This window comes from Balaenoptera borealis (assembly GCF_965194805.1).
Source record: "Balaenoptera borealis genome assembly, chromosome: 10".
In the NCBI taxonomy this organism is placed as follows: Eukaryota; Metazoa; Chordata; class Mammalia; order Artiodactyla; family Balaenopteridae; genus Balaenoptera; species Balaenoptera borealis.
In genome coordinates this window covers 56,807,121-56,832,132 of record NC_138874.1, presented here as the reverse complement: position 1 = coordinate 56,832,132, position 25,012 = coordinate 56,807,121, and the positions used below count along the sequence as shown (strand labels likewise).

Sequence of the window (25,012 nt, the reverse complement as noted above, 5' to 3'; positions counted from 1 at the left end):
AGCTGCTCAACAAATGTTTGTGTTCATTTCAAACGATTTGAGTGGATCAAAGCACAGCGGATCAGATTTGGGCTTTGTAGGATAGGCAGAATAGAGTTAGGCTGAGAGAAGAAAGAAAACACTCCAGTACTAGTTAGAACAGTACAAAGTGTGTTTTAGAAGAAAAAAGAGAGACACAGACACACGCTCAGAGGCACTGGATCAGCCCCTTGGCTGACAGGAGGTTTCGTGTGGAGGAATACCAGAAGATAAGTTGAGAAAGGTAGGTTGAGGGCAGATGGATAAAAGCCTCCACTGCCCAGCTAAGGAGGCTGAACTTCTCAGAACTTCAATGACATGGCCATCCCTGACACTTCAGAGGCCCTCCTTGACCTGAGGAGCCACCTGGCACCATCTGGCTTCTAACCTCATGCCATCTTCCTGCCCAAACACCCAGGCCCGAGGGTCACCTCCCCAGGGCACAGCTGGAGGGCTGAGGGGCGGGGCCGGAAGGAGGGACACAGGGGGTGGGGCAGCGCTGAAGGTCAGCGAGGTGGGCACGCACCCCTAACAGAGGTGCTGGAGCAGCGTCACTGGGCACAGACACAGGCAAATACGTCTGAGCAAATTGGAACGCCGTAAAAGTCTATTACAGCAAATCAAACAGCAGTCAGCATGACAGCCATTAGCCTGAAATGAATACACAGGGGCTTAATGAGGTCTGTCAAGGCTGGCTTGGTGAATTAAGTTGCCAATTCTAGCAGGATTTCCCTTTTCTTTACGGACTTGAAAGCATCCACGCTGCCTCGTTAGGGCTTCGACAAGTGAATTGCAGGGCCTTTCACCCTGATAAAATGGATAATTACATGTAGAACAGCTTAGTGAGGGGAGAGGGGTGGGCAGGAGGGGCACCAAGAACAAACAAACCAAAACACACCTGCCCAGCTTAGGCAGGGGCTTTCAGAGGGAGAGGGGGCAGGGCTGGGTGGGCAGGGGGCGGGTGAGCTTCTCCCAGGAAAGGGGCAGTGCCTGGTCTTGACCCGCTTCCCATCTGCTCCTATTCCAGGCCTGAGGACGTGGGTCCCCATGGGTGATGTCTCTAGGCAGCTGTTGACAGGCTGAAAGTTCTCCTCAAAGATGGGCTACCCCAGCACCTCTCAGAAACCCTCTGATGGGGAGGGCCACAGATATCATCCTCCAGGGCTTGCTGCTACCATGGAGTTAAAAATGCAGCTTCCTGGGCCAGCTGTCCCCCAAATACTGATTCAGAATTGCAGGGGCAGACTTCCCTGGTGGCGCAGTGGTTAAGAATCTGCCTGCCAATGCAGGGGACACGGGTTTGAGCCCTGCTCTGGGAAGATCCCACATGCCACGGAGCAACTAAGCCCGTGAGCCACAACTACTGAGCCTGCGCTCTAGAGCCCGCGAGCCACAACTACTGAGCCCGTGTGCCACAAATACTGAAGCCCATGTGCCTAGAGCCTGTGCTCCGCAACAAGAGAAGCCATCACAATGAGAAGCCCGCACACCGCAACGAAGAGTAGCCCCCGCTCGCGGCATCTAGAGAAAGTCTGCACGCAGCAACGAAGACCCAACACAGCCAAATAAATAAATTAATTAATTAATTAAAAAAAAAAAAAGAATTGCAGGGGCCCAGGAATATGCCTCCTAACAGTCCCCCAGGAAATTCTGATGGGGTATGTTTGGGAGCCTCTGATTCATCACCTCTCCGGCACTCAGTACTAGATGGCTTCTGAAACACGGTGTTCTCCTGCTTCTGCTTGTATAACTTGAGGGATGGGGAGCTCAGTACATCCTCAGCAGGGCAGGGGAGTAGATTGTGGGGTGGGTCTCATTAGAAAGTTCTTCCATATGTAAACCTAGATTTACCTCCCTGTAACTTGTTCCCCACGCCTATCCCTGGGTTTTGGACACAACAGACCCAAACATTATCAGGGCCCCTAGGGCTGGGGGGAGTGGAGGTTGGGAAGGTTAGGGATGGTGTGCAGGCGGCTAGGACGACCAAAAGAGGAGCTGAGTGGATGGAGGCAGCCACTGGAAGTCTTTGCCAGCCCTCAAGGAATAATGAAGTACTGGAGGATAAGAAAGGAACCACTCCCGCTGGGATTCCTCCTCAGATCACAGCATGTCAGTCCTGGAAGGGGCCTGGCCCAACTCCCCAGTTTAACAGCTGTTGGAGTTGAAGCCAGCAGAGGGGCAGTGACAGGTCTAAAGTCTCACCCAGCCAGTTGCTGGCACAATCAGGACTAGAACCCAGATGTCTTGACCTCCAGTCTCCCTCTTCCCACCATACAACACAGGAGCTCCGCTGCTCACCTTGGCGAGCTTCTCGTGGAAACCCACCTCCTTCTGGAAGCCTGTTGAGATTTCTCTGATCACTCTGGCAACCCCTCAAGACTGATGCCTCACAGGGTCTGCAGTGCCCCCTGTCTCCCTCGTTTGCATTCTCATCCTATTCACATCCATAGGGCCTCTTTCACTGAATTGTGCTTCTCAAGGGCGAGGGCCTGGGGTTTCCAGGGTGACTTCAATGTAAGCAGGAGACCCCTGCCTGAATTCTGGGCCAGGAACAGCAGACTCTTCCCTGGTACTCCAGCTGGGGCTTGAGCCAGGCAGCTAAGCTCTAGCTCAGGTGACCACCCCAGGCCAGGGCTGGTCAGCGCCAAGCCACCTCGGGTCAGGAGGGGCCAGGCCTCCATCCAGCTGACACCACATCCCCACTGGCCACACGGAGCAGGCCTGAGCAGGGCATCGAGTATCAGGCCACCGAAGTGACCCGATAGGGAGGTTTACATGCAAGCAAGTAAACCACACAGGCCTTCTTCCAAGGACTGTGTGTCCTTCCAGCCGGCCCCTCTTGGCCTACCCTCTCCTCATCAGATGGGCAGGAGGCAGGCCATTTTATCCTACCTGTCCTCTGTTTTTATTAGATAAGGAGGACCATGGCCCAGAGAGGTTAAGTGACATGCCCAAATGGACCCAGCAATCTGGGAGCAGAGCAGGGGCTAGGCCTGGGGTCTCTGGCCTCTGGTTCTGGCTCCCCTCATTACATATTCCTCTGGCCTCCCAGGTCTCTGTTCAGTGAGAGCCTGGCACAGCGCCAAGCCCACAGCAGACACTCAATAAATATTTGTTAAATAAATGAATGACTGAAGAGGCTCTCTCCTTGGAGGCAGAGGCCTTTGGAGAATCCTGGGGGATTCCAACAGGGTGGTGTTGGAGGTCACATCTTATCCTGGCAAGGGAGAGAGGAAAAGACTGGCCCTGGCCCAAGGGCTGGGGAGCAGGGTTGCGACCCCTCATCCCCGTGCTATTGCTGCTGTTTGCTGCCCCCCGTGAGGGAAGGCACAGGGCAGCCATGCCTGCCAGGATGGCAGCTGAGCAATGGGTCCAAGGCTCATTAACTCCGAGCTGTGCCCTTGGTTCCTGAGCCCGGGCCTGGAGTGCAGGCTGGCACGTAGAGACCCTTAATTAAATTAGGGAGACTTCCAAATGAGCGGGGGCCCGGAGCCAAGCTGCAGTCCTGGGCACACCGGCCACAGCTCAGGGCACCATGTCCCCATGCTTGGGACTGCAGGCTCTCTCTCCCTATGTCCCACCCCATCAGGGGAAGGGCATGAGTACCTCTGGTGTGTCCCACCTGCACATCTGTCCTATTTCACTCTGTCTGGCACAAGCACAGGACCCTTGGCTCACAGCTGAGTAAGGGGGGCCAGCAACCGGAACTTAGAGGCATGAGATCAGGTTTCTTTATCTATCCCTGAGGAATGTGAAGCTGCCCTGGGAGTCAGGAGGCACAAAGTCAAAGCTGTGTGACCTTGGGCAAGTCACTCTCCCACACTGAGCCTCACTTTTCTCATCTATTAAACTGAATAGATATTTTCTAAAGTTCTTTCAGTTTCCTGATCCAATGACCTATAACATAAAGGGGCTAGCACTCCAATGCCATGATGCCAGGCTGCCTCTGCCCAGTGGATTCCATCTCCCATCATTCCCACCCCAAACCTTTACTGCTGCCGCCCAACCCAGAGCCCCGAGGGCAGGCCTGAGGGACACCCAGTTAGAAGCTCTTTACCCTCCACCTTCAAGGTCTTTGAATCGCTGTCAGGCCAGAAGACTGCCATCAGCCACCGGGGAGAGGGACAGTAAGCAATGAGAACCCTGGGGCCATCAGGAGCCAGCAGCCAGCTTATTAACAAACTGTTCGTAATGCAATAATTTGCACTTTTCAATTACCAGCAATGGCTTGGTTTTACCCACACGCACTCATGAAAATACACTGAGTACACAGACAACCCAAAGCAGCCGAAAGCCGGCAAGACAGCACAGGGTTCAAGAAAGAAAGCCCGTTCCAGGTACTGCATGCACCTTGCATCCTGGGGGACTTGTTCTAGCCAAAGCTGGGAGGCCTGGGGTTAGGCCTGCCAACCTACCTGCCCAAGGCCCACACCGGCTGTAAATGGAAAAAAGGTGCAACCTGCCCCTCCCAACCTCCGTCCTGTCCCTGACTCCGGCTGGAGTTGGGAGGGCTCATCCAAGGCAGGCCCTCTCTCAGGCACAAGGCTCCCACCAACCAGCTCTCCCCAACCAGCAGACAGGCCCCTCAGAGGTGCCGGCTCAGTCACCAACCTGACCAGAGCTGGCGCCTGGGCTGAGGTGTGGGCAGGAGAGGAGGAGCTGGAACTGCCCTTTTCCCAGCATCAGCCTCCTCCCAGGTGGCCCCAGAGCAGCAGGCCCCCAATGTCCCTCAAGTGTGACCCTGGGGGCCCCTACCTCAGGGATGCGGACACTGTAGGGCTGATTATGAAACGTGGGTGCGTTGTCATTCACGTCCCCGACCTGGATGTTCACCTTCCGCGTGATCACCTGGCAAGACAAGAGTGGGGAGCTAGCATCGGCATCAGCCTCCAGCCTCTTTCTACCCAAGGGCTCAAGAACCCCGCCTCCCAGGGAAGCAGGGGCCTTAGGGGACACTCACCCCCTGGTGGTCGCTGACAGAGAACTCCACCGTGAACTCCGACTTGGTCTGAAAGAAAACGGAGGGAGGGAGGAGGTCAGAGTTAGAGAGGAGAGCTGAGGCCCTGAGTCCGGAGCCCTGCTTGGTGGTGGAGACCCTCCAGCATTGCCCCAGGAGCTGGTCTGGGACTGGATATCTGAAGGCTTCCCTAAAGAATAAGCACTGCCTTCTGGGTTGGGGAAGTAGGTTCAGAATACGGATCCTTCCCATAAAAGAGCAGTAGATTAGAAGTCAGGAATCTTGTTCTAATCTGGGCTCTGTCTCTAAATTGCTGTGTGATCTTGAGCAAATCACCTCTGGGGCCACTTCAATGTGAGGAGAAAACAGGGGTTGGGGTTCTGTTCAAACTCTTACCTTAATCTGCTAAGGGCTACCGCCATCAATTCCTGTGCCTCGGGAAAACGTCCTTTGGGGGAACATTTGTTGGGGGGTGTAGATGTGCACACTCCGTGGAGCTGCTATTCTACAGGGGAGGAACCCGAGGTCACTGTCCCTCTTGCCTATCCAGCGTTGCCCCTTACTTGGAGACACCCCAAACCACCCTATTCTAACCCCAAGTCCAGACATCAGTACTGGCCTTGGAAGAGGGACACCATTCAGGCAGGAAGATGCTGCTTCAGGGTCAGAAGACGACGAGCCATCCTCCCCCAGTGTGTGCTTCTGCCTCCCTAGGGAAGGCCAGGGGCAGAGGTCATGGCGGGTCATACCTCTCTGTCCAGCGGCTGCCGGAGCCACACCACGCCCGTGTCAGGCTCCACGGCAAAGAAGCGGGAGGCCTCCTCCCCAGACACGCCGAACACCAGGGGGTCGTTGTCCATGTCTCGGGCCAGCAACTGGGTCACAGAGGAACCTAAATTACCCGCAGGAGAGAGCAGAGGGCAAAGACGGGAGGTTAGTCCATTCTTCAGCGCCTTACTCAGGTGGCGGAGTCCCTGTGGGGAGCAGCCGCCCAACAGACCACCAGCAGGCCACTGACTACCGCAAGACCCCTGTGCATCCTTGGCTCTGTCCCGGGCTCCCTGCCTTCACCCTGGCCACTGGTCACAGTGTGTAACAGGGAACTGTCATTCACCACGTTCTGTGACTTCTGCCTGTCCTCTTTTCTTAATTTAGAGGAGTCCTCCAAGTGGCTCAGATGAGTGCAAGCTCCCAACCCTTCAATTCTTACATTCCAAGATGGGCACACTACTTAGCCCTAGCCACTCAGAGCACTCCATCTCCCTGGTCATAGTGATTGGTTCAGGGATGAGCATGTGACCCAAACTAGCCAATCAAAGCCAACCCTGGGACTTCTGCTGGAACAACTGGGAAAGAGTCGCTCTCCTTCCACTGGGGTTGCTAAATTGGTCCTGCTGGCAGCCATCTTTGGCACCAGAGGAAGAGCCTGCCTGAGGACGAGGCCAACAAGGAGGAAAACAGAGCCAAATGGTACATGGAGAGAGATTCCTGACGGTTTGAGGGTCTGCAGCCAACTATACCTGAGATTAGCAATTAGCTCCACCCTCTGGACTGCTCAGCTGTATGAGCTAATAAATCACCCCGTCATTTTTTTTTTTTTTTTTCCGGTTTTGCCTAAGTAAGTTGAGTTGGATTTCTGTCTTTTGCAAATGGAAGCAATATTTTCTTTTTTCTTTTTTTTCCTGGTACAATAATGTTCATGGAAGCTTTATTCATAATAGCCTAAAACTGGAAACCAAAAAAAAAAAAAAAAGTGTCCATGAACAGTCAGATTTTTTTTTTAGGCAGATAGATTTAAAAACAGCAAACGAACAAACCTGTGGTACATTCAATATATTTAAATCTCACAACAAAAAAGAAAAAGTACAAAGCAATATTTTCTAATTCAGAAAATTTTACAAAACCTGGCATTCATTCAACAGTGATTAGGTGCTGGCCTTATGGTAACCACTAGAGTACACAGAGGTTAGGAAGATTTGGAGCACCCTCAGGGAACTCCAGTCTAGAACTGGGTGACAAAGTCTAGCTCCTGTCCTCAATCAGAGGACTATGGCATTGCCTTCACCAAGAAACAAAGCCCTGGCCAGAGGCCACCCTGGGCATCAGGATGCCTGGCCTACAGCCCTGCCTAAGAAGTCCTAGAGTAGGTCAATCTTCTCCTGGGGTTCACAGCACCCCTCACAAGGTAGGCTTCAGGTAGGGTGATCAACCATCCTGGTTTGTCTAGGACTGAGGCATTTCCCAGGATATGTGCTAAAACCAGGACATCCCAGACAACTGGATCAGCCGGTCACCTTAGCTTCAAGAGGTCCCTAAACTGCCAGGAACTGTGCAAAATGTTCTGAGTGTACAGTGTGTCATTTTCTGCAGAGAGGGTCTATAGTCTCCATCTGATTCTCAAGGAGTAGTTAGGTTAGAACCATGGCCTTTGGCAAATCCCTTCTTTTAAAGCCTCAATTTACCTTATAAAATGAGACAGACACTCTTTCTTTCCCACATACTGACTCTCATATCTACTGAATAGCTCTGATGATCTATTAATAGCTAAGGAAGGAAGGATTCTAAACTCTGGGAATTTTATCTAGAAGAGAATGTCGATGAGCTTTTCTAAGTCAACTTTTAAAAGACAATTCTAACATGACAATGAGAGCTAACATTTTGGAGCACTAACCACATTTCAGATACTGGGCTAAAGGATTTCTGTGTACTACCTAATTCAATTCTTCCTGTTATTCTCCCCACTTGTGGGAAGATAAGGTAACAAATTGATTAAGTAATTTACCATGTCCACACAATTAGCAAAGGGCAGAGCTGGACTTCAAAGCCCAGGCATTCTGGCCCAGTGCCCACATTTGTTTCCACAGCCTTACAAATCTCAACACTTGATATGTGAACTCAAGATTCAGGACTTCTATGGACATGACCCTATCAGGCCCTAAGTGGAAGCCCAACACTTTGAAAAGGAAGATACTGGGCAATCATTAGGCTCTTATGATATGCCAGACATGGTGCTAGCCCATTCACATGGGTTCTCTCATTAAATCCTCTCAGCAACTCTGTTTGGTAGCCATTATTCTACCCATTATACAGATTAGGAAGTTGAGGCTCAGAAAGGCAAAGTAGCCTCTCCAAGGTCACACAGCAGAGTAGGACATGGCAGCATCCATGGTGATGAGAGGAGGTGAGAAGCAGGCGAAGGAGGAGTGAAATCATGGAACAGAGACCTTTTGGGGACCCCAACCTTCCCATTTTAAAGATGGAGAAACTGAAGGCATTTAGTAATTTGCCCAAAGTACAGTGGTGAGCAACAGCGTCAGGACTCAAACACAAGTTTCGAGACTCCCAGTACAGTGCTCTTTCCTAGATGAGGAAGGAGGAGGTACGTGAAGTCATAGATAAACCAAGCACATCTTCTCAAAGCATCTGTGTCACTCAGTGACATGCAACCATTTTATTCTAAAACACATGGGAATATAATGGGAGTACAATATAACATTTCATTCATTTTTAAAGACACAACCTAAAACTGTGAAAGAATTTCCAGCCTCCCCCCGACTGCCGGGGACACACATTTCCTTTCTGATACCCTCAGGGGTCCTTTAGTGGCAAAGTTTGAGGAACACTGAGCTACTTCCCAAGGCCTTGGGGAGATTCCACATGAGGAAACTGAGGCCCATGGGGGCCCTGCTTGTCCCCAGTACAGCAATGAGTCCACGGCGGCCCCTTGGACTGGAAACCTCACCTGCCAACCTCCTTCAGGGCCCAGCCCAGGTGGAGAATATGGGGCCAAGCTCCCAGCTGGCCGATGGGATTCCGGAAAGGCCACACTGACCCTCCAGCCAAGGCCATACAACTTGGCCCAGTATCCCAAATGGCTCTCTCAGGCTCGATGTTCAGGCTCTCCCAAGAAGGGGGGCGCTGGGCAGGACAGGGATGGGGCCATCAGCTGCTGTCACCCACCCTGTAATTTCCTGGACTTTTATCCATTTTCCCCTCAATTATGTGCTGCTCAAAATGGTCCTTTTCGGCTTCCTCACAGGCTCTTGCCTGCTCATGCCTTCTTTGTGTCCCAGGTAATTGCTAGTGACCTTTTCTAAGTGTACTAATTAAAGGTGCCAATTTAATCTTATATTTAAGACAAGACGCCCCGCAATTTTCCCACTGGGCACATACTCCCCCGCCCAACTGCCCTGCCATTCTGTAGAAGCTGGGCCTGGCTTTGGCTTCTCCAGGACAAGCAGCTCATTTCCCCATCAGGGAGGCTTCCAGCAACCTCTGTGTGCACCATTCAGACAGGAATGAAGCCAAGCTGTGGGGCCCAACCCCTGCCCAGTGCCCCCAGAAGCAGCCCCTCAGGAGAACCATCCCGGCTGTGGGATCCTGGGGTACACACACCACTCTCTGGGTTTGTTTCCCACTTGGGAAACAGTATACCCTGCAACTCAGGCTGTGCAATACCTGGAGCTCTTTTTTTTTTTTTTTTTAATTGCGATAAAATATATATAACATAAAATGTATCATTTTAATCAATTCAGTGGCATGTGGTACATTCACAATGTGGTGTAAGTATCACCACTATCTGTTTCCAGAACATTTTCATCACCCCAAAAGGAAACCCATACCCATTAGCATTCCTCCCCATTCCCTCTTCCCTCAGCCCCTGGCAACTGCTAATCCACTGTTTATCTCTACAGATTTGCCTGTTCTGGATATTTCATATAAATAGAATCATATGATAAGTGTTGGCTTTTTTTTTACTCAGCATATTTTCAAGGATCATCCATTTGTAACATGTATTAGTATTTAATTCCTTTTTATGACTGAGTAATATTCCATTGTATGGGTATGCTATATTTTGTTTACCCATATCATCAGCTGATGGACATTTGGGTTGTTTCCCCCTTTTGGCTATTGTGAATAATGATGCTATGAATACCTGTGGACAAGTTTTTGTTTGAACACCTGTTTTCAATTTGGGGGAGGGGGGTATATACCTAGGAGTGGAATTGTTGGGTCATATAGAAACTCTATGTTTGTTAAACTTTTTGAGGAACCACCTAATTGTTTTTCATAGTAATCACACCATTTAAATTTCCGCTAACAATGAATGAGGCCTGGAGTTCTTTTCAGTGGTAAGAAGGATAATCAATGTTTCACAGGGCTGTATGGTAGAGAGATGGGAGCTCGGCAGCCCTCCATAGCCGATCCTATTGGTACCCTGCCCGCTATGCCTTAGCACATACCATTGTCACACAGACCAGCCCGACCTCCAGCTGCCAGGTCTGAAGGGTTCTGGCCATCAGAGACTGCTCTACCATACACAGGACAAGCCAGTAGTGCCAGGGAACTAATGCCCCTGGTAGCAGCACTCAATGAATGACAGATGGAAGATGGCAGATAAAGAGTTGGTAGATAAATGCCCCAGCTCCCTCACCTCTCAGGGGGGTAACTCACAGGCCGTGTTCCACACTGGCTCTTGGAGGTCCCCCATGGGACTCATCTCCACTTGCCCACAGAGGTGACTTGGTTAACGAAGCATCTTTATGGCTTCCTTTCCTTCCCAGTCTCATGTCCTTACTCCCTGACCTGTGTTTCCTGGAATCTCCTCCCCATAAACAATTTGCACTTGAATCCTCATCACAAGGCCTGCTTCTGCTTCATAAGACCTCCTAAGACTGTGGTATCAGAATCACCCAGTGTGCTTGTTATAATACAGATTCCCAAGCCCTGCTGCCTCGATTGGCGGGGGGGACCCCAGAGTTTAAACGTTTAAACAGCAGCTCCCATTCTCCCTGCAAGAGACTCTGACACACAGCCTGAGACTGGTTTATAGCAGGGTGATATTCAAATATTTAACAATGGCCACAGTACAGGCATCAACCAATCAGAAAGGATGCTGGCCATAAACAAACCGGACCAGTGAGTACTGCCTGTAAGTCAGCCTGGTTTATGGCTCACATTTTAGATGCAGAGAAAAGCTCCTCTGGACCCAGGATGATTTAAAGCCTCGGTCGTAGGGCTCTCGGTTCAGTCAGTGCTGCTGGAGGACTCTCTGCTCTTGGCCTCCCCCACCCTCAGCGGACGGGTAACCCAGAGAGGCTGGCCCCTCCACCCTGTGCCAACCCAACCCAGGTCAGGGCCCAGCCTAACCTCATGGGTGGAAAGTGGAACCTTAAAGAACTTAAATCACTGTACACCTATGTTCATAGCAGCATTAGTCACAATGGCCAAAAGGTGGAAGCGACCCAAGTGTCCATCGATGGAAGAATGGATAAACAAGATGTGGCATCTACAGCCAATGGAAATTATTTAGCCTTAAAAAGGAAGGAAATTCTGACACATGCTACAACATGGATGAAACTTGAGGACACTGTGCTAAGTCTATGCTGATAAGCCAGTCACAGAAAGACAAACACTGGTATTATTTCACTTACGTGATGTCCCTAGAGGGGTCAAATTCATAGAGACAAAATGTAGAAGGGTGGTTGCCAGGGGCTGTGGAGAGGGAGGGTTGGGAGTTGTTGTTTAATGGGTTCAGTATTAGTTCTACAAGATGAAAAGAATTCTGGAGATTGGCTGCACAAGAGTGTGAACGTACTTAACACTCTCTGTACTTAAAAATGGTTAAGATGGTAAATTTTAGGTTATGTGTATTTTACCACAATTGAAAGATTTAAAAACCAAAACTTAAACCAGATCACATCTAAGGCCCCAGTGACCTGACCTGAGATAATCCTCCCACTGTGTCTCACAAAGGGGTCCCTGGGCTTACCTGCCTCTGCCATGGTCTTCTTTCTGATCCTGAACACTCTGTCGCTGCCTCAGGGCCTTTGCCCTGGTTGTGTCTTCTGCCAGGAATATTCCAACCCTAGGTCACTACATGCTACTCATTATTCACCTCTCAGGCCATGAGCTACCTTCTAGGAGAGGCCTTCCTCAAATACTCCATCATACAGGTAGAGTCTGTCTAAAGAGATACCTCGTCACTGTGTCCTCACACCCCAAGTCACTGCCTTCACAGTCCCTCCCTCCTCTGAAATGATCTCGTTTACTCACTTGACTTGCTGACTGCCTGCCCCAACCCCCTATCTGCCACACAAACACACTCGTGTTAGCTCCATGGGGGCAGCAGCCTGGCCTGTCGTGTTCCCTGATGTATCCCTAAGCCTAACATGGGCTGGCATCCTGGAGGCACTCAGTAAATAGTAATTGGGTAAATAAATGAATGCTGCCAACTGCCTAGGGGTGTCGGGAGAAGATAGCCCCCCCAGAGTCATGAAGATCTCTGAGCCACGACAAGAGGAGAGGGTACAGCAAGTTAACTCTTAATTATGTACACTAATGGACAGGAAAAAGCACAGATAATCAAAACCTACCAATGTCCAAACCTGAAGCACCTGGGTTTGGATGCAGGTAGAATCATATCGGGGCACTGGCTGGTGGTCCATTCTCTCAGGAACAGCCCTGTACCCCATCCTGAGGCCATGACCTCTACCCTGGGGGTCATCAGGGGCAATGCACATTATTCTTGGGGCCAAGTACTCTTTCCTGGCAGCTAGGTACCCCATCCTGGGGCCATGTACTCCATCATGGGGTCAAGTACCCTACCCTGGGGCCAAGTACCCCATTCTGGGCAGTGTACCCCATCTTGGGGGCCATGTACCCCATCCCTGGCAGTGTACCCCATCCTCGGGCAGTGAACCCTGTCCTGGAGGCCAGGGGCCCCAGTGGGAGTGGGGATCTGCTCAGCAGGCTTCGAATGCCCCTCCCTGGGAGGCACAGGGCTGGTGACACATCCACCACAGTGGCCTCAGCTCCTTAGCAGCAGGCCACATCCGTCTTCCAGGCAAGGGGTGGACAATCATAGCTTCCTGTGTGGCCTTGCTGGGCCTATGCTGATTGCCAAGGTGACTGTTACTGTTATTATTGTTATTTGCACTGACGGGTGAGGCCTGGGATGGGCATGTCATGCACTCCTGGGGAGCTGTGAGTCTTTACCTGCTAGACCATGGGTGGGCCAGAAACTCAGGAAGGGCAGTGGCAGGCTGCAAGGCCTTTTATTTCATTTTTATGTTTTGGATTGGGGAAGGATGAAAGCTATGTTCCCCAAACCCAGGGAGGGTGCTACAGAATAAATAAAGGGTAAGGAGAGTATACCGTGCTTCCTCCTTACAGTATCATCTTCTTAAGGCAAACCTTTGATTGTGCCACACCCTACTTAGACACCTCCCACAGTTCACACAAAAGTAAAACAAAATTCCTTACTGAATGGCCAATGCTCCTCCCAACCTGTCCTCAACCCCCTGGCCGGTCACGGTCACGTTTCCACCACACCCTCTGGGCTCAGCCCAAAGCCCTACTGTCATCCCTCAATCACACAGGGGCCTCGCCTGTTCCTATACTTGTGCTGCTGCTGTTCCTTCAGCCTGGAAGTCCCTTCCTCCTCTCACTGCCTCTCAAATCCTGGTCACCCTTAAATGCATGCCTCAAATGCTACCTCTGTCATAAATATCTCCCTGATTTGTTGTCTGTACCTCTACACAGCAGGGAGCGGGCATCACCCCTTGAAGGTAGAGGCTGATGTTCTGGGACACGCTTGGCAAATCTTCCCACCCCTCCGTGATTAACTATCGCTCATCTCTTGGGACCGAGGAGCTGGTCCATTCGTTCCCCTACCCAAGCAAACATTACTAATCAATCACAGCTCCCTTTTCTGTTGAGTCTATATTCAACTTCAGAATCCTTCACAACACTGGGTTCCATACAGCCACTACTAGTCAATCCTCAAAGGCATGTGAGAGCAAACCTTTTGCAATCTGTGACCTAAAAGGACTTCACATCAGCCGTGATCTACTGTCCCTTCCCAACCAGGGGCCAAGGATCTAGCAGTCTGCTCTTATCAGGCTCAGGGCATTTAGGAGGGAGAGAATCACACTTAGAGTCTACAGGTGAGCTCAGAAACAAGGACTAATTACAGCGGAAATGAGAACCAAAAAAAGCCCCTTCTCATTTTACAGAGAGGATCAGGGGTCCTGGCTGGAAGACAGCTGCTTGAGACAGAGCTGTGTATGGGTGAGTGGCTGAGCAAGGAGTAGCAGACAGTAGGCCCCCAACCCCAGATTACAGGCCGTGGGTTGTGCCCAGGTCTTTCTGAGAATAACCACTTGCCCTGCCCCATGGCCATGGCCTCCTGCACAAGCCCCACCCCCTTCAGGGAGGAAACCCCCTCACCCCCAACCCGTGGTCCGGAGGGACCTAGCTGCTCCGCCTTAGTCTCTGCCGGAGCCAGGGGCTGCTGCCTTCCCCCTCTCCCCTGAGATGAGCCCCGTAGAGCCTGGGCTGGCCTTGGAGCCTGCAATCTCATTTGTTTCCCCTCTGGGATCAGACAGGCCAGTGAAGTGCCTTGATTCCTGGGGATAATCTCATTTGTCTTAGGTTTCCCCTCCCCGCTCTCCTGGCTTCAGTCAGGCTTCTTCCCTCTAATGCCCTGGGGTCCTGAACTTGGTCTGACCTCAGGGAAGCCAACTTTGGGGGTTATTTTGTGGTCCTGGGCCCCATGTACGCCGCAATGAGATGTGTGGCGGCCCCCTCTCTCCAAGCCTGCCCTGCATTGGCCGACGCCCTCACGTTCATCAGAACACCCTTGTCCGGATAAAGGAACTGTCTCTGTCTCCAGAGCCCACAGGCTCTCTTCACGTCCTCTCTCTCCTACAGCTCGGTCCACTCAGTGTAGATGGCACGAAGTGCTTGGGGGAAAGAAACTAGCATTCAGTTAGAACTCAGTGGTTTTCATTCATTCTCTGTCATCGATTTCTCACTATGGTCCCAGAGAGAGAAGTTAGCATCCCCACTACACAGACGAGAAAACTGAGGCTCAAAGGGGTAAAATAACCTACCCAAGATCACATAGCTGGGAGGTAGCAGAACAAGGATTTGAACCCAAGTCTGTCTGACTCAGAATTCACGTTCCCTCCACCGCCATCACAGTTTTATCAAAAAGCCTTTTACTGAGCCCCAAGCTGAGGCTTCCCTCTCCTTGCTCCAGGGAGACCCCCAGGCCCCCTCCATGTTTTAGGCTGCTCTGGACTCCTGGGTTACTTGGCTGGCCTGAAGGTGAGCACCCTTGAGGCACAGACTATGGGGCCTCCCCTCCATTACCCTGGCTTTCCACAGCCCACTTATCACCAGCCAGGAAGATGGCGAGTTCCTCCTGAGAGTCGGAGAAGGGGCAGCTGGCTCATCTGGGCACACAGGTGCCTGATGGCTAAGGTGACAGGCTAATTCAGCAGAACAGAGAGAGGCATTAAACAGAACAGAGTGATATAAGCTCAGAGACTTTGGTGGCGGGGAAGGATAGGAGCTACGTTTATTTGAAAGTAATAAAGCACAAGAGCAAAGATCAGACATTAAATATTTGAGGGACCTGGCCCTAAGTCTCAGAATCCCAGAGCTGTTCTGCTTCTGGCACAACCGCGATAGAGCCATCATCGCCAAGGGCTGCCTCGCCTGGCAGCAGACACCAACGTGCTCTAAGCCCCTATAAGCTTATGAATCACAGAGAGGTTGCTACTTGCCTAAAGTCACACAGCTCACACAAGGCAGAGCTAGGATTGTTCGGTGACCCTTCTAATCCCCATGCAGCAATTATAGTCCTTCACTCCTTCAGTCGGCAAGCGTCGCCTGAGCACCTGCTCCGTCCTGGGCACTGATCTAGGCACTGGTGATACAGCAGTGAACAAAACAGACCTACATACATACCTCTTATGCCACATGCTTTTCCTGGCCTTTCACAGGCACGTTTGGGAAGCGTGAGCATGGGTTTGGGGTCTAGTCACAGCCTGGATGGAGGAAGAACTGTGTTCCTACCCCTTCCCCCTGGTTCATGGGCTGTGACCCCGAGGATGAGCACTTGGCAAGGGGAGGCACTCGGGGCATAGGATCAAAGGACACGGAAGTTTCAAGAGGAAGGCAGCTTCAGTGTGAAGTCCCTTTATTAAGACAGAGAGAAGCAGTGGGGCTTAGAACTAACAAGGCTGGCACTGGATGGCGTTCAGCCACGACTTCCTGTGTGACCGTGGGCAAGTCATTCACCTCTCTGAGCCTCCCTTTCCCCTTTCCCCACTGCCACTATGAGGGGGCTGACATCAATGGCCAAAGCACAGAGGTCCTTGGGGAGAATCGAATCCAACTTGGCAAGTGGGTCTCAGCTCAGGTGCCAGGCTGGTCCCCAGGTCATGGTTTTGTGGGCAGTGTGGTGAAGGATTTCGAGGCTGAACCTCCGTTCAGGAGCAAAGGATGCTGTGACCCATTAGAGACACGTGACGTGAGTAGGGGAAAGGGTAGCCGTACACGTGCCACAAGTTCACATTCTTGATGAGGCCAACAAGCCAAAGAGAGTGGGGCTGCGCAGCTCAGTGACGCGTCCATGGTCACCCAGCTGATAGCTACAGGTGGCAGAGCTGAGACTCAGCTGGGTCCTGGGCTCCCCAGTATTCTTTCCACTGCACCACATTAAGGTCCTGTCCAGCTAAAATATCTACAATATTGTGGTTCTGTTTGCCACACTGTGTCCTAGGCACTGTGGAGGACAGAAGGGCATAGATGACCCAGCCCCAGCTGGCAAGGCTTTCCAACCTGGTTGAAACACGCTGGGAAGAGCCTGACTCGTCAGGGCTGACAGCCCGGGTCCAGGGTAGACCAGATATTCTTTTCTGCTCAAGAATAGCAGCCTGAGCATGAAATAGCCATGAATAAAGGGGCTCCGGAATATTCTGTTTGACCTTCCTAAGTCCTTGCTGCAGCTCCCTGGCCTATGGGGGCCGGGAAAGCCAAGTGGTAGTTACCAGATTTAATAACAGTGATAATAGTGGGGTGGGTATTTTTTTCCCTTCTCCTGAAACTTTTCAATTCATTGAACTGTTCAATTAACTTTACAAAAGGAAATGTGGAAAAATAATGGCAAATTGAACTTGACATTATCATTAAAATAAACAGAGCACTGCCAGCCCTTGAAGGCTTAGAAGAGATTATCCAAACACTTGCAGGCACGTGCTGATTCCTTCCTGCTCAGAGGGACCCGGTGCTTCCCTCCTGCCTCTCACGCACCCTGTCAACACTCACATTTCCCTAGCTCAGAATGAGCCATGCCACTGTCACCCATCAGCACAGCCCCCCGGTGAGAGCTGCCACAGCGAGGCCAGGCTCTGCTGACAGGCTGCATCTCCAGGGTGTCCCTTCCCTCTCCTGCAAATGATGGGGTATTTCAGTCCAGCGGGTCTTAGGCCACGCTACATGTCAGAATCACCTGTGGCATTTTTGCAACTCCAGATGCTAAGCTGTACCCCCCAGACTAAGTGCATCAGAGTTTTTGGGGAAGGGACTCAAGCATCAGAATTCTCAAAAAACAAAAAACCCCAGATGATTCCAAAGGGCAGCCAAGGTTGATAACGAAGGTCTAGATGATCCCTGAGATCCCTTCAGTCTCCAGGACTAATCCAAGAAACTACGATGTAGGAAAACCTCTAGGTCAGTGGTCCCCAAACTTGTCAGCACACTGGAATCACCTGGAGCTTTCAAACAATCCCTGTGCCTTGTCCCACATCCCAAGGCTGTGATTAATTGGGCTGGGGTACAGCCAGGCTTTGGAAAGGTCTAAATCCCCAGGTGGTTCTAATGTGCCAGCAAGATTGGGAATGACTGATCTAGGTGGTGTTTTCACTTGGCGAAGCTGGAGCCATTCCTGATGACCCTCCTCCAGGGGACTCTACAGCCTCAAACGTGTGGGTCCCTAGCTACATCAGTGCCCCCAGACACATTCCACTCAGGCCAATTGCACAGGTGGGGCAGCAAAAGAAAAATATTATTTGCTCGGTTGCCCCTTCCCATGTTCAAATTTTTCCAAGTCCCAATATTAAAAAAAAAGAAGTAAATACATGGTTTTAAAGCAGTGAACCTCAACCTGATTTCATATTAGCATCACCTAGGCAGCTTCTAAAAATAAGGATGCCCCAGCCCTACTCCCTAAGGATTCTGTTTTAATTAATTGGTCTAGTCCAGGGCCCAGACATCAGTATTTTGCTATAATTCCCCCAAGTGATTCCAGTGTGCAGCCAATAGAGAATCACTGCGTTAGAGTAAAGGTTCTCAAACTTGAGCCTTCATCAGCATCATCAGGAGGGCTTGTTTAAAATGCAGATTCACAGGCCCCTGCCAGAGTTCCTGGTTCAGAATCTGCATTTCTAACAAGTTCCTAGGTGATGCTAAGGCTGCTGGTCTGGAACCACAGCTTTGAGAACCACAGGGTTAGAACTTCCATGCGCTTGGGTCCCAGTCAATTAAAATTCTTTTCAAAGGGAATTTGGACCTTAGGGCCTGGCTTCAGAATCTCATACCTTCCTGTGTCCCCAAACCCAAGGGGCTGCTTCTTTTCACCTCTAAATAGCAGGAAAGTAGACTAAGAAACTAAGGTGCAAGCAGAAAAGCAGGTGAGAAAGACACCTTTCCCCTCATCCCTGCTCCCCCTCCCGCCTCCCACTGAGAAGGAGGCCAGACAAGTCCCTCTAGAAATCACTTCCTCTTTGAGGAGACTCATAATTACCCACAATGATCACAGCACCATTCATTTTGCCCTAAAATTAATACATCACTTTGAGAATGATAACGCACTAATTTATCACAAGATTTATGAAACTTGCACTTTTTCTAATGAGATTTATGCAAATGCTGCTCTTGCCACTGTTTGTGTTTTTAAAAGTTTTGCCAGGGAAGTGGTGTCCAGCCAGCTGGCAGAGGCCCTGCTCCTACTCAGGGGCTGGTGGGGGGCACACCGTGGTGGTTCCTGACCTTGGAGGGTCCAGGTGAGCAAGCTTTCCCACTCGTCTTATCCCCCGTCCCATCTCTCCACAGGTATGCCTTTATTCATCTGGGGCCAGTCCTTTTAGCGGGCTCACCTGCCGCCTCAGGTGGGGGAAGCCGTTACAGGTGGTGGGCTCGTTCTCTAGGTGAGCATGGGTCGCTTCATCTAATCAGAGGCCTCCCAGGCCCTCGGTCTCTGAGAACAACTGTGGGGTGACAGCATCCCACTTAGCAAGGGCATGAGACAAGAGAGGCACACAGGATGCAGAATTTAAGGTGGCACTCCCTCTCAGTGCTGACCCTCTACTTGCACAAGTCTCAGAGCGTCCCCCCAGTTTTTGTGCCCTGGGCACCTGGCTTGTCTCACCCTAGTCCTGGCCTTGCCACTAGATACCATTCATTGAGCACCTACTGTTTGATGGGCACTCTGTTAAGCACTTCACAGGCTCAATCTCATTTAATACCTACCAGAAACCTGTGAGAAAGGTATTCCCACACTCAAATGAGGAGACTGGGTCTCAGAGAGGTTTAGCAGCTTGCCCAAGATCACACAGCTAAAAAGAGGTGGAGTCAGAATTCAAATCCAGGACCAGTTGACCTTGAAAACAGTGTTCTTATTCAGTACTGGCCCCAAATGATTCACAGGGGCCTGTCCTCTGCTGGGGATTTAGTAACACTCCATATATCCAAGAGTCACATCCCATGTATTCACTTATCCAGAACATAGACGAAAAGTAAGAAATTAGCCCCAAAGGTCTTTGAGCAGCTAAAACTCATGGTACAAAATCCATGCACCAAATTTCAAGTGCATTATGAAAAAGAGAGTTATGGTCAGGTCCTCACTCAGAGCCTGTTTACCCTTACTTTACATACAATTATAATCAGACTGGTTCTTTGCTTTTTCAATTTATAGACATCTCAAGCAGGTATGTGAACAATAATAAGAAGCAATTATCAACAGCTTCTGCTGCTCACAAAAGGGAAAGATCAAAACTCTCTGAAAAGTGAAAACTTCAAATACTCCAAGTCCCTTCTCTAGCTCCTGTCAATGACGATACATCATCACAGAGTGCTATTCGCGGTGATGTGCTCGATGCTGTGCCGAGGAAGTGCTGAATGATGAGTCATCCCTATGTAAGGAGGCAGGTGCATACAAAATAGGTCTTATGCATATTCCATGCAAGTCATTATAATTAAAAAAAGATTTTGTGCTTAAAGGGATGCTTCCCAAAGTGTATTTCACGAATCATTAATTCCCGAGGAGGGATACTAATGGATACTCCATGATAAAGCATTCCTTGGACGCGATGGTCTAGGGAACATTGCATTAAAAAAATTTAAATAGGTTTCTTTCCTGCAGGACCTCTCAGAGCCTTTATTACATTAATGTGCATTGTGAAGCTCCACAAGGTGGTAGAGAAGATACAGCTTTCCCCAAATTTATTTTGCCAAGAATACCTTTCTCCCAAGAGCACCTCAAAGGACATCAGTGGTTCAGGAAATAATGACTGGAGAGATACATTGGGCCAGGAAGTTTTCTGGCTGATTTTACTTCAGGCATATCTTTTCTTGGGTGGGTGGGTGGGTGGATGGATGGATAAGCAAATGAACAAATGAGTGAAGGAACAAATAAACAAGTAAGCTGTTCTCATCCAAAGAGCCTATCAGAATCTCTGTCACGGGGGGGAACACACGAGTGCAGAGTCTGAGACAGCTCCTCTAGATGATTCTGCCCATCTCCCTGCCTGGTTATAAATCACTGCTTCATGAAACAGGCAACCCGGGCCTCCTTAGCTGGGTGGCAGGGGAGATGTTTTTCACTCAGGCCAAATTCTGATCACCTGACACCTGAGAGAATAATCATAATAAGTCTAAATATGTGCACAATACCCAACACTTAGAAAGTGCTTTCCTGGCCGTTCATTCCACGTCCTCACCACCACACCCCCAGGCAGGGGGCTGTCCAGGGGCTACACATTCTCTTAACAGTGAAGAAACTATGGTTCTGCGCAGCTGAGTGATGAGTCCAGAGGTGTACAGTGTGGGCTCCTGGAAATGGAGTCAGAGGCCCAGGTCCCACTCCTGGCCCCATCTGTGTAATCTAAGCAAACCTTGCCACCTCACTGGCCTTGCTCCTGCCTTAGAAAGCTGCGGCAAGGCCCAAGCCAGACAACAGAAGAGGAAGCACTTCATAAATGCCAGACATCCCATAGAGGCTTTGATTCTCCCACAGCAGACCCCAACCAAAGCACTTTGCACCCTGCGTCCTAACGAGCGGCTGATCTTCCAGTCTGACTCTCCCACCTGACAGTGAGCAGGCCTGAGGGCAGGGAATGTGACCCTGTTCCCTGCTGGATCCCCAGATCCTCGTCCAGTGCCTGGCGCAGGACAGGCCCTTGGTTAGTGTCTACTGAGCAGCTGAGTGAGTGAATGAATCAATCAATGGATGAAGGGATGCATCGCTGTATAAACATTAGGCAATCTGGTTCTAGAGTTTGCAGGAGTGTGGTTCTTGTAAAGCTAAAAGCCATGCCAAGGACTCCATCCCCAAGTTCTACTAGGCACATCCCAAGGAGTGTCTTGCTGCCTCTGTTTGAGGAGCAGAGAAAAGAGAGTATGAGCCAGACAGCTTTCCCAGTGCCCACCTGCCTGATGACTGCCTGGCTGGGAGGATATTGTTGATTGGGTATGTTTATCTTTTAATTAGGCCGAGGGCAAACTCCTGGAGTCCTCGGAGGTCCTCTTCGCATTGGAATCAAGATTCTTCCTCCCCGCCCCCTGTGGACAGAGCTGGAAGCTCTCAGGCCCCACGTGGTGGAAATGGTGATCACTGGTAGACGAGAGGTGGGAACAAGTAAGTGAAGAGTTGAGGGTGGGCTGCAGAGGGGTCCCCTTGCCACTTAGCCAAGGTACTGCACGGAGACTGGCACCCACACTTCTCCCCCCATGGCTTTCAGTGCCCCCATTCTCTGAACATCGGGGTATAATTCACTTCCAGAAACTTGTGGGCAAGACTCTGGCCTCTTTCACTCTCTCTGGCAGAGTCGCCCCTCTTAAACTGATTTCTGAAACCTGCCGGTGTTTCAAGAAGCCTAGAAAGGGAGGCAGAGGACATGCATTTCAGCTCCTCTGGGTCCCTCTGTCCTTCACTGCGACAAGGCCTGGGGCTGGGCAGTCAGAGGGCAGAGGAGCACTTCCCCACCAGAGCAGGTCAGAGGGCGTGGCAGGATGCCAGCGACAGTCTCCCACCACCCACCAGGCAGATGCAGGAGGCACTGGCCGCCTTCCCACCCCTCTCCCCGAGGCCGACGTGGCACCGCGGGGAGCTGTGCACAGTGCGGCCAAGAGCCCCTGAGTGCGGCCCCCCTGGACCTGCCGCGCTCCCGTGGGGAAGGGGGTCCTTAGACTCTAGTGGGAATCACAGAATACCAGAGCTGCCCAGAGTCTCAGACACCATGCAGTGCCCTCAGGCTGCTTACAGGGACCCTGAGACCTGCAGCTGGGAGGGGGCTGGTCGAGGTCCCCTATGCTGTGACGGAGTTAGGACTAACATCCTGCTCTCTTCTGTCACGATTAAGTGCTCTTTTGCCTCAACTTTGCTGTACCCCCTGCCTCCCACAAACTGTACAGAATATAGCAAGACAACCTCAGAGAACAAAGTGTGATGTTTCCAGCTGCATCACAAATGAAGGACATAGACTGTGACCCTAGTTTAGGTTGTTAAAAAAAAAAACTGATTCCTTCAAGGGCAACTCAGTCAAATTAACCACCATCACTATGGTTCAAAGCCCTTACGTGGTAAACAGGTGCTGAGGCTCAGGTCAAGTTTAGAGGGTGGTATTTTGTTGGACTTCAACTATGTGCCCCAAACCGTGCAAGTCTGTTTACTGGACTGGGGACCTCAAGGTGACTGTGTTTCCTGGGGTGTGCATGGGCAGGGAGCTGGTGAGTGAGGGGTGTTGGATGGAAGACAGCACTGGGGGAGAAGTCTAAAGGTGCCCGAGTGGGCCGCAGCCAGGCCACATTGCCCGCAGCAGTGCCCTCTCAGAGGCTCGGCCTGGACCAGAAATACTAAGTGAAGGAAGAAACCCAGAGAGGCTACCTGAGGCCTCAGGGCCATTTATTGAACCAGGTAAACCTGAGTTTTCATTTTCAGAGCCCCCAGGGCTCAAAGAAGAGGAGAAAAAAAGCCCAGGGTCCACCATGCCCTATTCAGGGTAGGAAGTCTAATAGAAAACCATCCCCACCAAAGCAGGGACCGCAAGAACCACACCCTTAGTGTAAGGGTGGACTAGAAATAAATCTGTACCCCACACAAACTAGGAGTCTTTGAAAGAAACCAAAATGCCTCTCTGAAATCATGGTGATGAATAGAAAGGGGTGTACAGCCCTCAAGGATTCATAACCACGAGATCGCCCTCAGATGCATTTGCAGTTCAAGTTCACCTTGTCTGGGTGTCCAAAAATCCTTAAGCAAAAAATTTTAATTTAAAGTGGCCCCAGACAAGTAGTGAGCCTAAGTGCTTACTAAAAACAAATATAAATCCTCTCTGGAGTGACCCACCTGAAGGTCTCAGGTCTCAAAGAATCCCTCCCCTCACCTTGCCAACCAAATGAGGATCTTGCAGTCAAAATTAAGACATACACACTAAACACCATGACTGAAAACCTGAAGAAAAAACAGCATAATCAGACCTCAAACACTTCAGATATTGGAATTATCAGGCATAGAATATATAATGTTTACTATGCTTCAAGAACCAAAAGAGAGGCTTGCCAATAGGAAGAAAGAGCAAGCAAATTTAAAGAAGGGATCAAATAGAGCTTGTAGAAATCAAAATATGATCATTAAAATTTCAAAAGCATTAGTTTTACTGAAGATTAGACATGCCTGAAATGAATTGGTGAATTGAAAGATAAAATTGATGAAATTATCCAGAATGTAGCACAGAGAGTCAGAGATGGAAAATATAGCCAAGAGGGTAAGAAGCAAGAGGATAAAATTAAAAGGTCTAACCTATATTTAACTGGGATTCCAGAAGCAAGGAATGGGCAGAAGCAATATTTGAAGAGATTATGTTCCAGAATTGACCAAAGACTCCAATCTGTAGATTCAAGAAGCCCAGTGACACCCAAGCAGGATAAATATTTACATAGCAATTCACACCAGACAGGTCATAGCAAAACTGCAAAACACCAAAGAAAAACAGAATATCTTAAATGCAACCAGAGAAGAAATACAGACTACCAACAAGGAACCAACATTTTAAACTGGAACTAATTTCTCAAATACAACAATGGATGCCTAAGTCAATAGACTGATATCTTCAGTGTGCTGAAAGGAAGTAAATGCCAACCTAGAATTCGCTATGAAGCAAAAATACCTTTCAATAACAAGAGTGAAACAAAAACACGTTCAGGCTATTTAATTAGTGTCTTTAGGAATCAGTGAAGTCATAGCTCAATGTCATCCGGGCTCAGGTTGGAAACAGAGATGAACAAAGAAGTTCAGGTGGGGATTGCGCTGAATTGCAGGGCATATGTGTCCCATCTAAAGGGGGCAGCCTTCTGATTGTTGCCAGATTCAATCAACGAAAACTGGAAATCCATGTTTTGATATAAAATTTCCCAGTGTTTAGGTGTTGGCAACCAAGCAGAGGTTTAAAGAATCCCTGAGTGGGCCAAATAAAGCCAGTGTGGGAACAAAATTCAGGCAGTAGATCACTGGTGTACACTATTAGCTGGTGGAGACAAGTGACTAACCAAGCAACAGGGTAAGGAATGTCAAAGTAGCCTGGGCAGCATGAGAAAAAAAGACTCTGTGGACAAACGCAGCAGCCCCAGAGGCCCAGGACTGGCAGGTAGCCCTCATTCCTGGGTGGTAGGGTTCCCATCTTTTTCTCTGAGCACTGTACCCAAACTCACAGCATCCTGTACTCAGGAGAAGGTGCAAGGCCAAAGTTCCCCTGTCTGGAAGGCCCTTCACTTCCTTTCTCCCAGTATGTGCCTTCTCCTCCATATTTCGGTCCAGACACCTCCTGGGGTGGGGTGGGGTGGGGTGGGGGGATTGGGATGCCTTCCCTGACCCACCCTTGAAGATGCTTGTGCTGGTTGCTATCAGAGCATGCATTTAGCCACATGAAGTAACATGTCCATGGCCCATCTCCCCACTCCCTTAAGAGC

General features: G+C 50.2%; 1 protein-coding gene across 2 annotated transcripts in view; it reads right to left on the bottom strand.

The window, feature by feature from the left end:
• Positions 1 to 25,012, bottom strand: part of CDH23 (cadherin related 23) — a gene marked incomplete at its 5' end in the record, with an annotated part of 434,991 nt that overhangs the window by 327,478 nt on the left and 82,501 nt on the right. For both annotated transcript variants that reach the window (XM_082407240.1, XM_082407239.1), the window contains 3 exons: positions 4,774 to 4,866; positions 4,979 to 5,026; positions 5,725 to 5,867. In XM_082407240.1, coding sequence (XP_082263366.1) covers positions 4,774 to 4,866; positions 4,979 to 5,026; positions 5,725 to 5,867 — 284 coding nt within the window. The remainder of the gene's footprint in view (positions 1 to 4,773; positions 4,867 to 4,978; positions 5,027 to 5,724; positions 5,868 to 25,012) is intronic.